At 26.6% G+C, this 16,419-nt stretch overlaps 1 protein-coding gene across 3 annotated transcripts in view; it reads right to left on the bottom strand.

The window, feature by feature from the left end:
- The window catches only part of LOC145042424 (beta-amyrin synthase 1-like), a 41,376-nt gene extending 30,410 nt beyond the window's left edge, over positions 1 to 10,966 (bottom strand). For 2 of the 3 annotated variants that reach the window (XM_078990838.1, XM_078990840.1), the window contains exons 1-4: positions 10,653 to 10,966; positions 491 to 676; positions 321 to 410; positions 28 to 225 (exon numbers count right to left, since the gene is read on the bottom strand). In XM_078990838.1, the coding sequence (XP_078846964.1) occupies positions 28 to 225; positions 321 to 410; positions 491 to 676; positions 10,653 to 10,859 (681 nt within the window). In that variant the 5' untranslated portion in view covers positions 10,860 to 10,966. Of the gene's footprint in view, positions 1 to 27; positions 226 to 320; positions 411 to 486; positions 677 to 10,652 lie in introns of those variants that run through there. The other variant, XM_078990841.1, reaches the window with a different exon arrangement.
- Positions 10,967 to 16,419: the final 5,453 nt, after the last annotated feature.

Below are 16,419 nucleotides of genomic sequence, written 5' to 3'. Positions count from 1 at the left end.
GACAAATTAGTTTCACGAGGAACACACCGATAACCAAGTCTTTCCCCATGAAGGGATGGCAGTGACACTTCCATGATCAATAATCCATTTACGAGCTCTATAACATGCATTATCATGGCCACCATCAGGTCCTTCTCCGAGCATTCGCATGCATATATAATTGAGTGTCGTGCAAAACATGATGCTGTGACCTTCTATGTGAAATCCCCATCCCCCGTCTTCATTCTACATGCACATATTGTATAATTTGGTTATGTTCAATCTCTTGGAATTTTATGAAACTGGTCACTAAAGAAAGCTTAAGTTGGCACATAAGATACCTGGTGATAATATATATACCGTAGGATTTCTTTTCGATCTTCTGCTAAGAAGAATGTATCAAGATGGCCTGTTATATACAAACACATGATCTACAAAAACAAGATATCGATTAATATAAGAATGCATCCAAATAGCAAAAAGTAATGTGGAAACAGAAATTATTACTAACGATAGGTGGCATAAAATAATGGCAGCCATTGTTTGCAGATGGCCAGTGGCCGTCGCTTGCTTGTAGAGCTGCCCAGTAACGAACGGCCCTTTTTAATGTGTTGGTTACAATGCCATAACTTATCTCGCTCTCCTCCACGACTATCTCTCGTGGTATCGTTTGTTTGAAGTTTTTCTCCCTCAAAAACTATATTTGAAATTAGACAAATACACAATCATCATACGGTTTAGTTTTAGAACATTAATTACTTCAAGTAAAGCTTACGAATTCAAAATTTTGAAACTTTGTGAACTCATTTTGTCCTTATAACATTCATAATGCAATCAATGGTGGAGCCACAACAACTAACAAGTGTCCATCATATATTAAAGTTCTGAATTTTAAGTTTTTATGGGTACCTTTAGTATATATAGGTGCCAAAAATAATTAAATAAGGACCAATTATACACTTTTAAAAAAAATCATTTTCTACCAAAATTTTGAGTTGGGACCCACTTTTAAATGGGGTCATGCATCCAATTTTCAAAATGCGGTCCCTTCTACTAAAATCATGCATGATAGAATTGAATAGTTGAATCATGTCTAGATGACATGTAGGATGTGTTTGACCCTGAACGTTTGAGGCGTTTGAAAGTTTTTAACTTCTAGTGTTTGACAAAACGTTTCGTTTTGAACAAGAAGTCTTGTTTGGCTCTACAAGGTTCTAGCGTTACTTTAAACAAAAACGCTACAAATTCAAATGTTACTTCAAGTAGCGTTTAACAAAATGCTACCAACTATTTTTGCCAAACACTCTCATAATGTAGCGATAATTGAATGTCAAATAGATATTAAATAGATAACTTTGAGCTTAACCCCTATTTATATCTAACTTTGAAAATTTAATTTTTTTTTTTATTTTAGATTTATAGTATTTATTAAAATTTTGATATCATAATAAATTGATTTTTCATATTAATGTTACTTACTATTTGTTTTTATAAGTATTACATATATTTTTAGTCAATAACAAAGTATATAAGAAAATATTATAAAGTATTTTATTTTATAAGAAGGATGAGTAGGTGAATTTCATACATACCTTGTTAAGTTTCAAAATATCGTATTTGTTTAATTTAAAATCTAAAATCATATTTATCTTTTGTAACATTTAAAATATCGTATTTATCCATGTTATTTTAAAAAAATAATAATAATTTATACTAACTTTATATATATATATATATATATATATATATATATATATATATATATATATATATATATATATATATATATTTGACCATACCATTACCTTTTTTTTTGTCAATTTGTCTTTAATTACCCTTTACCTAATTTTATATTTTAGGATTCAAACAAAAGGTTCACACTCCTGAATCCCCATGTGTTTCCCACTTGTTTTCATATCATACCTATCAAAGAAAAGACAATTACGATGTACACTTGACCATATTACTCTAAGCTATATTTTTTTCAATTTGTCTTCAACTACCCTTTACCTAGTTTTATATTTCAATATTAAAAAAAAAGGTTCACACTCCTTAATTTCCATGTGTTTACTACTTGTTGTTTTCACATCATAGCTAATTTTGTAGTCTCGACTTTTATGTTTCTCACAATTTTACTTTGATCATTAAACATTATACTCATCTTTACAATATATAAACATGAAGCAAGACTTTTTCATTGCCTAATTATGGGGATATTAAGCTTTTGTTTTTTGGTTTTCTCCCAATATAAACCTGTTGATGCTCAAATAACCACTAATCCTATGTAAGTTTTTAGTTGGTAAATTTGACTTCATATCACAAGTTTTAACCTATTTTCTTTATTTTTTTCACAGTGGGTACTATTAGGTAGGTGATATTATTGGAAATAGAGTCTAAAGTGATTACCTATTAGTAATAATTCTAAATAATTAGAAGGTCTTTTAGGTTGTATTCAAGATAAAAAAAAATGAGGAATTAAAAGAAATAGACATAAGGAGAAAATAAGTTTATTAATTTGTTATGTTTAATAAATTAATCTAAAACTATTTTGAAATTAATTATGAATTAATTAATTCAAAGGGGTTGAATATTAATCATTTAACAAATTGATTAATTGGAATATTTTGGAATCCTTGGGGAATAAGGAAAGAATTTGAAATTTTACATCCCATATTAGATGAGAGAATATTTCAAATTATGTCTCTATCCCACATGGGATATGAGATAAACTTGGAAAGGGATTTAAGACTATATATAGGGTGTTAGTGGTTTCATTCCTCTTTGCACCTTTGCACCTTGTCTTGAATTTTTGTCAATTTCTTCTATTTCTCTTTATCGGATGAATTTCTTAACCATCTCCTATCTTTTCTATTGGTTCTCTCTTTGGAGTCATTAAGTGTGATTCCATTTGAGTGACTCTACTTTGGGTCCTCTCATCCAGGAAACATAGTTGGATTAAAAAGGGATTATGAAGCTTCAAGAATGGGTTAAAAAGATCAATATTGAGTTACACAAGAGTTTAGTAATTCCGTCTTTCTTATTAGTTTCACAATTTATTAAAGTAAGTTGCTATAATTAGTAAACCTAGATCCCAGGGTGCATGTATACTTAGGTAAATTTGTATTGTTTCCGCTGCATTGTTAGAGTGTATTTATGCGTACAAAACCCAACAAATATATTACTGGAGTTTGAGTTTAAATGTGAATTTTGACCATTTTGACTTTGACTCTACACTCCTGATACATCTTGGGCTACAAAAAATGTAAATCCATGAATTATTTTTGACTATTCAGCATATACGTGATAAGAAGGTTGGGATATTTAGGGACTAAAGTGTTGCCAGAAAGGTGATACATTACTAGAGTTTAAGTTCAAAGGTGAATTTTGACCATTATGACTTTGACGTTGCACTCCTAATACATTTTGGGCTACAGAAAATGCAAACCCACAAATTATGATTGTTCTGCATATACATGATAAGAAGGTTGGTATATTTAGGTGTTAAATTGCTATCATGAAGTTGATATATTACTTGCGTTTGAGTTCTAAGGTAAAATTTTGACCCTTTCGACTTTAACCCAAAACTCTTCCCGATACATCTTGGGCTATATGAAAGCAAAACCATGAGTTGTTTGTAACTGTTTTGCATCTACGTTATCAGGGATATTTACGGGTTAAAGTTATATTTATGGCTAGCTCTCTAATAAGGATAAGGCATGTTTGAATCAGATAATGATTGACCTTAAGAGTTTGAATCTTTTTAGGATTCTATCTGCAACCTATAAATTGACTACTAGGGCTCAAACCCTAGGTGATGATTTTTCTCATAATTGTGACCATACTCTCTCTCTCTCTCTATATATATATATATATATATATATATATATATATATATATGTATATATATATATATATACATGTCTCTCTATCCTTCACACGAAACTTCTAATCTCTCTTCAAGGGTTAGAGAATTTCAACTAAACCCTAATACGGTTCTTCCTATTTGCTTTTGGAGTTTGTGGTTCTAACTTCATTAGAGGGATTCTACTTTGGATCCTTTATCCACTGTAATCACTAGCATTCATAAGATCTCAAGCAAATAATCAAGAGGTTAGTATGTTATTTCTAGTTGATTTTAAAGTTTGTTTCTATAACTAGTAGTACCTAGATCTATGGTACATATACACTTAGGTATATATTTTGATTATTTCTGATGCCTTTAGATAGTGTTTTGATACTAATAAAACCCACAAAATCGCTAATGGGATAATTTATATCGAGTTTATTTAATATCAACATAATCTAGCTAATCACTTGACGAAAGGGTTAGCTAGAGATTTGGTAAATAAGTCAGCTATCAGGATGGACCTAGAGGCTCGTTTATTATATCTCATGGTAAAATACCTAATTCCATCATAATATGGAATCCAATATTCTCTTGGAGATTGAAGCATATTTTTTTACATCATCCCATGGTATGTGCCTAGACATGCATATTAAAGTAAGGATGAATATATTTTCTTAACGGTTCTTTTAAAGAACGAATTAAAATGACTACTTATGTAAGTGTGAAACTATTCTGGTTTAGGAAGTTTGGACTTGGATTTTATGCACTCATGCATGGATGGGGTACATGGTTTATAACAATGTTAAGTATAACATTAGATTTTCTATATAAACTTGTGTGTATGATAGTTTTAGTTACTCAAACGAGGTGATGAGTTTAAACTTTAGGACACCAAAATTTTCAAGTATTTGAAATGTGCATCATACTAATATGGATATTCAATATTCTAGACATTTTTATTTACGCATGAATTTGGTTTTATGTTTGTTATTTTAAGTTAATCATGGATTACACTAAAAAGTGGAAAAAATGTTGGTGATTTTGGTATCAAGCCTTTTAGTATAACCGAGATTGGTCGAGACAATTTGAAGTTATGTTTGTGGTGAATCCACACATAAGGTAATATGATCTTGGGGAACATCGGGGTGGGGGTGGGGGAACGCGCCTTGTAAGGTTCTAAGGGTCATCTCCTCTGGAGGGGTCCAATGGATAAAACCCTTGGGGATCCATTGCGGGATATGGGGCATCTACCTAACCCGAAAAAAGATCTAGTTGCAATGGATGTATATGTTCGTTACTTTTCTACAAAAACCTAACGGTTGTGTTTGTTGGGAAAACAAGCACACAATGTATTTTGTGTTTTGATCTTGGATCTTGCCTAAAATCCATATTGTATTTTTCTTGGTTTATTCTAACTCTGATTTCATGTTAGCTCAAGCAAAATGGTTGAAATTAAAAATTATGAAAAATGTTTTGATACACGATCCTTAAAATTATCCAATATATTTTTGATACTTTGATCCTACTTCTCTACAAGATAAAATAGATTATATACCGCTATCGTGGTTGCACTATTTTAAGAACATTAAACAATAAATCAACAAACACAAAAACTTTGTCTTAACAAGATCTAGAATGGCATATTATAATTACCCTAGTTATTTATGCAAACGTAAGTACTTCATTTAGGCCACCCCATGTTTGTCAAATGGCACGACTACATGTGTGTACAGTATTTCATAGAAGTAGTACAAAATGGAAATGGATGTTAAAAATAACTCTTTTGTTGTCGCACAATTATCTTGTTTGTAATTATTGTTGTGTTTTTATAATTTTTAAAGTTGTATAATATTTCCTCTTCCAAAAGAATAATATGAAAAACTAAAAGAGGATAAACATTTCGTATTTGTCAAAATCAAAGTTATACACTTTTTTTCTTGATTTTGGATCTGTCGGGTGTTTTTTCCTGTCAGCTCGACTAGGAGATGGATTGATGATTACAGGTTACCTTCGGGTATCCGTCCGACTAGGTGGAACCGTTTTGCCCCTATATAAAGATTAATGTTTTTTTGGTTTGTTTTGTTAGATTGAATCCCCTTTAGAACAAAGAGAGGGACATTGATTTGGATTCGGTTTTGTGTCCAGTTTGTTTGGATTCCTAAGAGAATGTTTTTCACTTGTTTATGTAGAGTTCCATTGCAACCCAAATTTTGAAAAGAGTCTCTTTATGGCTCGAGTTGGACCTTCCATTGTTTAATTTCATGGTGAAGTTGGTGCATTGGATGGATGCTAGACCTCCTGCGAGAATGGAGCGGGTGATAGTAGAGACAGTGTCATTGGTGGTCATTTAGGTCCTTTGGACATATCGGAATGCAGTTCTTTTTCGTAACTCTAAACCTAAGAAACATTTCTTATTTGATTCCATTGTTGAAACTTCTTTCCGTTTACATGGTTTCAAAATCCTATCATGCCTTGACATGTTTTGTTATCTTGCTCATTGCTAGATTTTTGTTTAGGGTTTAATAATAATTTGCTACCGTTCAAAAAAATATAGTTTTTTTTTTTTCTTTTAAACTGTAACAAGATTTTGGCTTTATTATTAAACGTAAACAAGCAATCAACAAACATAGAAACGCTACCAAACAAGTTGCATATTATACAAGTTAATGAGTTATTTAGGCTGCCTGTGTTTATAACCAAATTGTCCGTTTAGTAGCACTGGTAAACGACCCCACTAAAGTTTAAAATTACTAAATTGTCCATGATGATCGGTGAGTTAACAAATATTATATATGTTTATAAAACTTGTTTACAATCTAAGATGTTAAGTTATATTTTAAAATATCAATTAGAAATACCTAAATATAAACCTCACGATTCTTGCTTCAGTGTCGGGTATACATGTGAAACATGAATTTACATGACAAGAATTGTAAAATGTTATTGTTATTAAACACGAACACGATACGTAATTAATATATGTGACACGTGACATGAAATAATCCACATGTTTTTAACTGTGTTACACGAAAACACAAATTTAAAAGAATATATACACGCATTGTCTAATAACATTTTTAAGCTAGGAAAACATGCTTTAAATTTGTGCATATACGTGTCGCATCTCATGTATATCGTGTCGCATGTCATACAAATTTAATTCGTCTCTTATACATGTTTAACATGTAAATTCGTGTTTAACACGTGTAAAAACAAAAAACGTAAATTTAGAATTCATATCGACACAAATAGACATGAAAAACAAAATTTTAAAACATATACATGAAAAACTCGTATCATGTTAGTCACGTGGTGTATCAAATTTCTAGGTCTAACATGTAATATATATATATATATATATATATATATATATATATATATATATATATATATATATATATATATATATATATATATATATATATATATATATAAACACTAAATACAATGAAAACGTGAGAACACTATTTTTTATGTTATTATTTTGTTATTAATTTTATGTCATTATTACATAATGAATATATGAATAATCATATGTTAATATTAACATTGTAATTTACTATAATGCTATACATACATAAATTTATAGTAGAATAATAATATAAAAATGAATATATAGATAATCATATTTTAAGATTTATATTAAAATTACTATAATATTACATATATATATATAAAATTCATAGTAGAATAATAATATAAAAATAATATTATCAAGTTCTCATTATATTTAGTGCTTTTATTTGAATACACACATACACATATACACATGTATATATGTGTATGCTATGCCATTACACATACAACAACATAATAAAATAACCTTATTCTATCTGAGCATCTATAGTAATAGATCCCTTGTATAGTTTTTTTATAAATTATATTTTCAGTAACTGTATTAAACAATAATATTATTAAATTAATTCATCTCTAATCATTAAATATTTTTAAATATTTTTTTAAGGAAATCAACTAATTTACCCAATCTAACGAAATATTTTATAAAATCCCTCATCTAATTTTTTCATATTAACATACATAATATTTATAAAAATAAACAATATTTCACATTAATATTAAATAAAAACAATATATTACAATACATAAAATTAAAACAATATATTATAATATCCAGTCCTTTTTTAAATAAGAAAAAGACAAAATTTCATAAATAGTCATTATGGTTTAGATTTTGTCCCCAAAATAGTCCTCGTGAAATCTTTTTTTGCATGAATGGTTCTTTTGGAAAAAATTGCATTCCACTCGTCCCTACAATGGATGTCTATTAAATGTATCTGTTAAGTTTAAAGAATTTTCAATAAGAACTATTTTTGATAGTTTTTGAAACTTTACCTAAAGAACATTTGTAAAATTTTGCCTAAGTGCCATTTGTGAAATTTAAAATAAGTCGAGTAATCCTTGTCTTGATTATCATAAATCAAATATGGCAAAAAAACTAGAACACATAAAATATAAATAAAAAATATATACTTACTAATTTTAATCATAATGCAAATATATTTTATTTAATATCTAATTAATTTTTGTTGTCTAAACTTTATCTAAATATTTAAATTACAATACATCATTAAATATTTTTATTTTTATTTTTTATCTAAAAATGTTGAAGTGTAAAAATATCATTTTATCTATTTTTAATTTTTATGTGATATTATATTTCGATATTTATCTTTATTTTTCTTATACAAATATATTTATTTTTATCAAAAAAATATGATGTGTTATTATCAAAAAATATATTATTATAAAAATAATAATATGATGCTATTTTATTTTAAAAATATAAGAATGTGGTTTTGAGTCAAAAGGTAAAAATATGTTTCGATTTTACTTTCAAAATATATATGCATGTGGTTTCGAGTCAAAAGGTAAAAATATGTTTCGATTTTAGTTTCAAAATATAAATATGGTAAATTTTATATTGGTTCAATATAAACTTTTGATATCTAATTTAAAAAATATTATTTTATTTTATCGAAATTTGAACATATTTCTTAATAAATACATGAATTTTTCAAAGCAAAACTAAAAATAAAAAAATAAAAAAAAAAAACTTTTGTTAGTTAATAATAAAATAATAAAATATTTAAAATTACTTTATCCTCTTTTTAACTATGCTACTACACATACTAAAATAATTAACCATATGAATAATATGACATTAATTCCATTCAATTTATTTTTTTAAAAGAAAATAAAAATATGTTATATGTTTAAAAGGTTTGTGTTTTTAAAATAATAACATATCATATTTTTTTAAATAAATATATTTATTTAAGAAAAATAAAGATAAATATCGAAAATAATATTACATATATTAGAAATAGATAAAATGATGTTTTTATACTTCAATTTTTTTAGATAAAAAATATATTAAAAAAAACGAAATTTTTTAATGATGTATTATAGTTTGAATATTTTAAATAATGTTTAGACACAAAAAATATTTATATATTAAATAAAATATATTTGCATTATGATTAAAATTAGTAAGTTTTATTTTATTTATTATAAATATTATTTTTTCTATGTTTTAGTTTTTTTGTATTTTTATTTGATTTATGGTAATTAATAGAAGATTCAATAGACTTATTTTGAATTTCACTAATTATCTTTATTCACAAATGGTCCATTTAAAAAGTTTCACAAAATATCAGAAATTATCCTTATCTAAAAAAAAATCGATTTAACAGATTCATTTAACGAACATCTATATGCAAGTGTTTTAAGATGGATGTCCAAATGAACCACTAATGCAAAAAAATGTTTCATAATGACTGTTTTGATGACAAAATCAAAATAATAAAGATCATTTGTGAAATTTTGTCTAAAAAACATGATAAAGTTATTATGTTTATAATTATAAAAATATGTACGATCATTATGATTTAGCAGTTAATATTGAATTTAAAATGAAATATTTAGCAGTTAATATTGAATTTAAAATGAAATATAACAAATAGTTAAAAAATAATAAACGTTTAAAGGTTAAATAATATAAGTAAATAAGAAGAAACGTTATTAAAAAAAAATGGGTTAAAATGTAGTAACTTTTTACTATTGAATCAAAAAACAATTCAGTGATATTCAATCATAAGAAGCAATTTTGAACTCTAAAAAACTACCATGAAGATAATAATCCTATATCAATACTTTGTGGATCAGCCAAATGTTGAATTTCGTTGGATTTGAATTTAGGTGGTTTGTGTGATTTGAATTTAGGACAAGTATACATAGGAGGTGCTTAAGTCTCAAATTATAATCACTAAATATTTAAAATTTTGTTAATTAATTAGGTATATATTTATGGTTTTGTATTTTTATATTTTTATGTTGTTAAATTAACAGAGTGTGTGTATATATATATATATATATATATATATATATATATATATATATATATATATATATATATATATATATATATATATATATATATATACACACCCTATGAACACATGAGTTTATAACCATAAATCAAGCACAATATGAGATAGGATGTTATGATGCCGTACCATGTGTAACAGATCAAGGACCGATTTAAACAAAACATCGAACTCGCTATTGCTACAAAGCTGTTAAAAACATAGTGCTATAAACTTGAAGTCTTGTTAAAATCACCCCATCTATAGCTTTCTAATCATATTATATAATTATATTAATTATTTCACGGTAACAAATAAGAAATGAATTAAGAAATATATGTTTATAAATGTTAAAATTCTGTCATAAAAAACCTTAAATCACAATATGTAAAACTGTAAATACTTTTTAATTTTTTTTTCTATGTGTAACACCATAGTACCTGAAAGCGCCAAAGATAATCTCCGCATGGTTTTTGTTTGTAACGGTTGTTGAAGAAAAAACAACGAGCTTGCTTAACCTGTTCCAACTCTTCAGGAGTCGCAACATAGTTTTCATCAAACTCCCATGTTTGTCTTCCTAAGAAATTGTTTGTGCTGAATAAATACGGATCATCTTTGTCCCCTTGCCCGATTCTCAACCTCCACATCCTTATATTTCAAGTCTTCCTCCCTAATCCTGTTTGTTTGGGAGTTGGGACCATAAGTTTATATATTCCGTGAACAACCATAAATTTATAGGCATCCACACTTTCAATTTGATAATTTCACGTGTTCTTAATATATGATGTGTATTAAGGGTTAGAATCTAGTCAAATTGGTAAATATATTGGATTTCCTTTTTTTATTAATAAAAGAAATTTATGAGAACTAAGTCGTCATATATATATATATATATATATATATATATATATATATATATATATATATATATATATATATATATATATATATATATATATATATATATATATATCCAACATAAACTTATATTAGACTATATACAAGTCTATAAAACTTATATTATAAAACATATATGAGTCAGAGTTCAAATTTTGGGCCAATCAAACTAAAAGAGAGGATACAGATGTAAAAGGTAAATTTAAAGAAAATAATATGTGTGGCTTTCGTAAAGAAAAAGTACAATTACACAAATGCAGATAACCTAATGTTACTTACAAATGATAATTGTTATAATTAAAAATGTATATTGATACTTGTGGACAAGCGATGAGAAAGTGAAGTTTTAACTACATGCATTTATAAAATAGTTGCTTGTAATATGAACAATGACAAAACGAGTCAAGTACAATAATCAGGGGCGAATTTAGGGAGTCGGGTGTCACCGGCAACCTCTGATTTTCGCAATGAAAATTTTTTTGAAAATTTTCAATATTTTTATTTTTTCTATTATTATATAAGCCTTGTCTTAAATCTTATGTACTCTCCTGACAATAATTTGGCCATCTAAAATTAGATAAAATTATTGATCCCTCTTGTCGTTACGAATAACTTGTATGACCAGACACATTTATATTGACTAGGCGAATTCTCACGCGTTCCACGAGAATAAAATTATATAGTTAAAATAATAATTTTTACCAAATTATTATTTAATATTTCTACTTTGAAATAAAATGTTAGTAGTAAAGCAAACATATAGTTAACATATTAATTTTATTAAACATTATAGTTTTATTTTTAAGTCGTTGTGATATATACAATTATATGATAATTTTATAAACCGTTTAAAATTGTTTAATTATATATCAAATGAATGATAATATAACGGGTAACAAAACGTATGAAAAAAATATATAAACTGCAATTTTTAATAACATAAAAATAGAAAAACATTTATTATAACATTTGTATTAAAAAAGATATATATACAACGAATAATAAAAAAATATGAAAAATAAACACTATAACTTTTAATAACATAAAAACACTAAAACATCTATTATAGCATTTATATTAACTCTTCATATTTGAATCACAAATATCTTCAAATACATTAATGTTTTTAGAGAACAAAACTTTACAACCTTATAAAAGAAAGGAAAATAAAAAGTTATTAGTCATTACTAATTAATAATCATAAGTTAAAAACTCTTGAGTTGTAACTAATAAATATACATAAATTAGAAAATTCTTGAGTTATAGCGTGAGTTTCAAATGAATGTTGTACTTGGAAATGTATTATTATTATTATTATTATTATTATTATTATTATTATTATTATTATTATTATTATTATTATTATTATATTCGTTTAAATAATTGGTTTTGATGCATCATTGTAATCCTTTCAGTTATTAAACATAAAAGTATTTAATTATAAATTTATAACATACATAGGTGCATATACATGTTAAACAAATCACATATAATATATATATATATATATATATATATATATATATATATATATATATATATATATATATATATATATTCGTAAATGTCATATGTAATTCTTGTCGTAGTAATATGGATAAGTTACTTTTATATAAAGAACATATCATGATAAGTCTATCATAATTACATATCAAATGTTCAAAATTATGTTATCTTTTAAATATGTTGTGTAGGATAACCCAACAAAAAAAATATAAAATAAACATAATCAAATAGAAAAACTACAAATAAATAAATAAGAGAATTAGGTGGTTGAATATAAAGATGTTACATATGCATACATCTAAATCAAAATAAAAAAACTAACATTCGTTAACTTTGTTCAAAAAAAAAAAAAAAAAAAAAAAAAAAAACTATATCCATTTTATGAATCTTCTTTCTTCATTTAGCACCATTCAACCATAAAAACTTGATGATAATTCTTCACTAACCTGCAATCAAAATATTTTCTTTGAAAAACAAGAATCAAAAAGATATTTCAAACAAAACATTTAAGATTGAGTAATACACATAAATGACATATAAAGATTAAATGAGAACCTGAATATAAAGAAAGAATATAAAAGATTCATTTGTTTTGGTTGAAAGAAAAAATCGTATTACAATTATCATCGATGCGACATAAACCATTTTTTCAAATCATCATATTTTGATCATAAATGTCTCAATTATATGAAAACTTTTGAATCACAATATCTTCAAATCCTTTATACATGTAAGATTTTATATAACTCAAAAGACACTAAAGATTGGTCTTTTATAGTAAACTTTTCACCAAATGTTAATTAAACATAATATAAGTTATAAAACTTATCAGTGTTAAATCATAATTAAGAAAACTTTTGAGTTGCATTAATTAAAAAATGGAGTTTCAAATGAATATTGTTTGAGGAAGTTAAAAAATAGGATTTCAAATGCATAAAATTCAAGAAAAAATGTTAACTTTATAAGTATGTATGATGCATCAAACTACGTGCAATATCAAACCTAAAGTGTAATTATAAATATACTAAATTTCAGTTTTAAAATAATATATTTACCTCTACTTATAAAGTTATGTCTTTAACTTTTAACATATTATACTTAATTTATTACATTTAATGTGTTGTTCTATGTAAACCATTACCAATTAAAGCTACAATTTTTGAACAGTTTGGACAAAATATTTAAAATTGCTAATTTAAATATAACATTACAATATCAACTTGAATATAAATTTCAGTTCCTCTTAAAAAACCAAAGAATATTATGTAAATAGTTAAAAGTGATAAATGCAAAAACTAAATTGTAATCTCAATTTAACTAAAACATTTCATAAAGATATTTTTATAATCATTAAAAGTTTTCAAATAAGTAGCTTAAAATAAATTATAATAACAATAGTTAAAACTAACTCTATATAAATGATTATATTATTTCTTTTAAAATCAAAAAACAAATGTTTGATGTTTTAAATAATTATAATGATAAAAATAAAAACTTTAAGCAAATAAATTTAAAAAATAATAATTAACAATAACAACAACTATAAATAACATTAAATCATATATTATATTTAATTTTATTCATGTGTAACTCGCGGATAGAAGTAATTCAAGCGATTGAGATTATGTAGTTATAATAGATGTATATATTATCATATAATTCAAAATAATCAATATATTATATCAGTTTAGTATACGAATTATTATATCAGATTTTACAACAATGCTATTGGTATATATATATATATATATATATATATATATATATATATATATATATATATATTTGTAAATACTTCGACTATATTTGTGTTTCTGCGCAATACGCGTACATTCGCCTATTACTACTACTACTACTAATAATAATAATAATAACAACAATAATAGTAGTAATAATAATAATAATAATAATAATAATAATAATAATAATAATAATAATAATAATAATAATAATAAGCTGAAAGGAGCTCGTTGCCGCAGTCTAATAAAAAGATGTCTGATGCGGATTGCAATGGTCATCACGACTTTTTGGATCGTGTGGAATTATAGTTTCTAATTTCTTTTTTATGGATTTTTAATAGGCGTAAAAGATGTAAAATACTTTGGGATCAGTAGTTACATAATCCAAACTAGTGGGTAAGCCTGTGGTGAATCACGAGTCACATTTGTGCCAATGAGATACGTTTTGTTTTATTCACAGGTCATCTTTGTGGTAATGAGATAAGTTTTGTTTTATTCAGAAATGATGTCGATGAGAAAAAGATGACAAAATGAAGCCCAAAACAGAAGCACAAATCGATAGATGGAAAATGGACAAAATGAAGATAAAAATGGTCAAAGCGATTGAAAGTGGGAAATATTAAAACACGTGTGGCAAATTCGTAATGAAATATTAGTAGCAAGACGAAAAAATGGACAAAAAGAAGGCCAAAGTGACTAAAAGTGACAAATATTAATAGATATGTAGCCAGTTTCTAATTACAACATACCAAAGATTAAAATTGTCAAACTATAGAAAATATTGTGGCAAAGTCTTGAAACATACAAAATAATGGGACTTAAAGTGGAAAATATTAAAAGACATGGGTCAATCTCTAATTACAACATGTTAGGGACTAAATTATCAAATTATACAAAGTATTGTGGCAAAATCATGAAACATATAAAATATGTATAAAAAGCATTGTGGCAAAAATTTAAAACATATAAAATATAATATTACTAGTGACCATGTTTATTAATATAATACTAGTGGGTGATCCCGTAGTGAACCATGGGTCACCTTTGTGGCAATGAGATGTTTTTTGTTTTATTCACAAATGATGATGATGAGAAATTGTAACAACCCAATTTTCACATTCAAAATTTTCAATTTTTATATATAACGATTCAGAAAAACATTTATATGAAAATATCACCATGTCATATCATTTAATAAAACCATAAACTCATGTCTGAAAATCATATCATAAAAGTAGTAATAATGTCAGAGTACAATCCCAAGACATCTCATAGTGTGGAATCCAATGTGTGTATGATGTGCAGCTACCGCGCCGACTCCTTCCCCTTCGCTGAAGAGGTACCTGAAACAAAACTAAAAACTGTAAGCACGAAGCTTAGTGAGCTCCCCCGTCGTACCACATACCATACAATCACGTAGCATACATATTGTCGGGTAATTATAGGGTGCCCGACCTACCCGGTACGACCATTCTGGGGTGCCGACCTACCCATGTCAACCATTTTGGGGTGCTGACCTACCCATGTCAAGCCATTCTGGGGTGCTTACCTACCCATGTCAACCATTTTGGGGTGCTGACCTACCCTTCGGTCCTAACAACTGAATTCCGAGGGGGGGGGGCTATTCATCCCCCTGCTACTACTATCACATATATCATAACATAAACATACTGTTAGACATATCTGGGGTGTCCGACCTACCCTTCGGTCCTAACAACCAAACTTGGGGACTATTCCCCTCCTACTACCGTTGTAACATATAACATATCATGCCAGCATATAAACATATCAGCTAGTAGCAAACCTAGATGAATATCACAAAGACAATCATCTAACATATAACTCTTACTGGTGGGCCGACATTGTGGTCGTAGACCCACCACTACTGGAAGGTAACTCACCTTGTAAGGTTGGCTGCTGAAACGCTAATCGACAGATGTCCGACTGCTACTCCGGTGATCCTCCGGCTATAATTCCCATAAAACACTTAGTCAGACATGGATAACTGTTCTTAGGGTAAAATGACTATTTTACCCCCTAACCAAGTTAAAGTTAAAGTCAAAGT

Source organism: Lactuca saligna, chromosome 4 (assembly GCF_052625555.1).
Source record: "Lactuca saligna cultivar CGN05327 chromosome 4, ASM5262555v1, whole genome shotgun sequence".
Lineage (NCBI taxonomy): Eukaryota > Viridiplantae > Streptophyta > Magnoliopsida > Asterales > Asteraceae > Lactuca > Lactuca saligna.
This window is presented reverse-complemented; position numbering and strand designations above follow the sequence as displayed.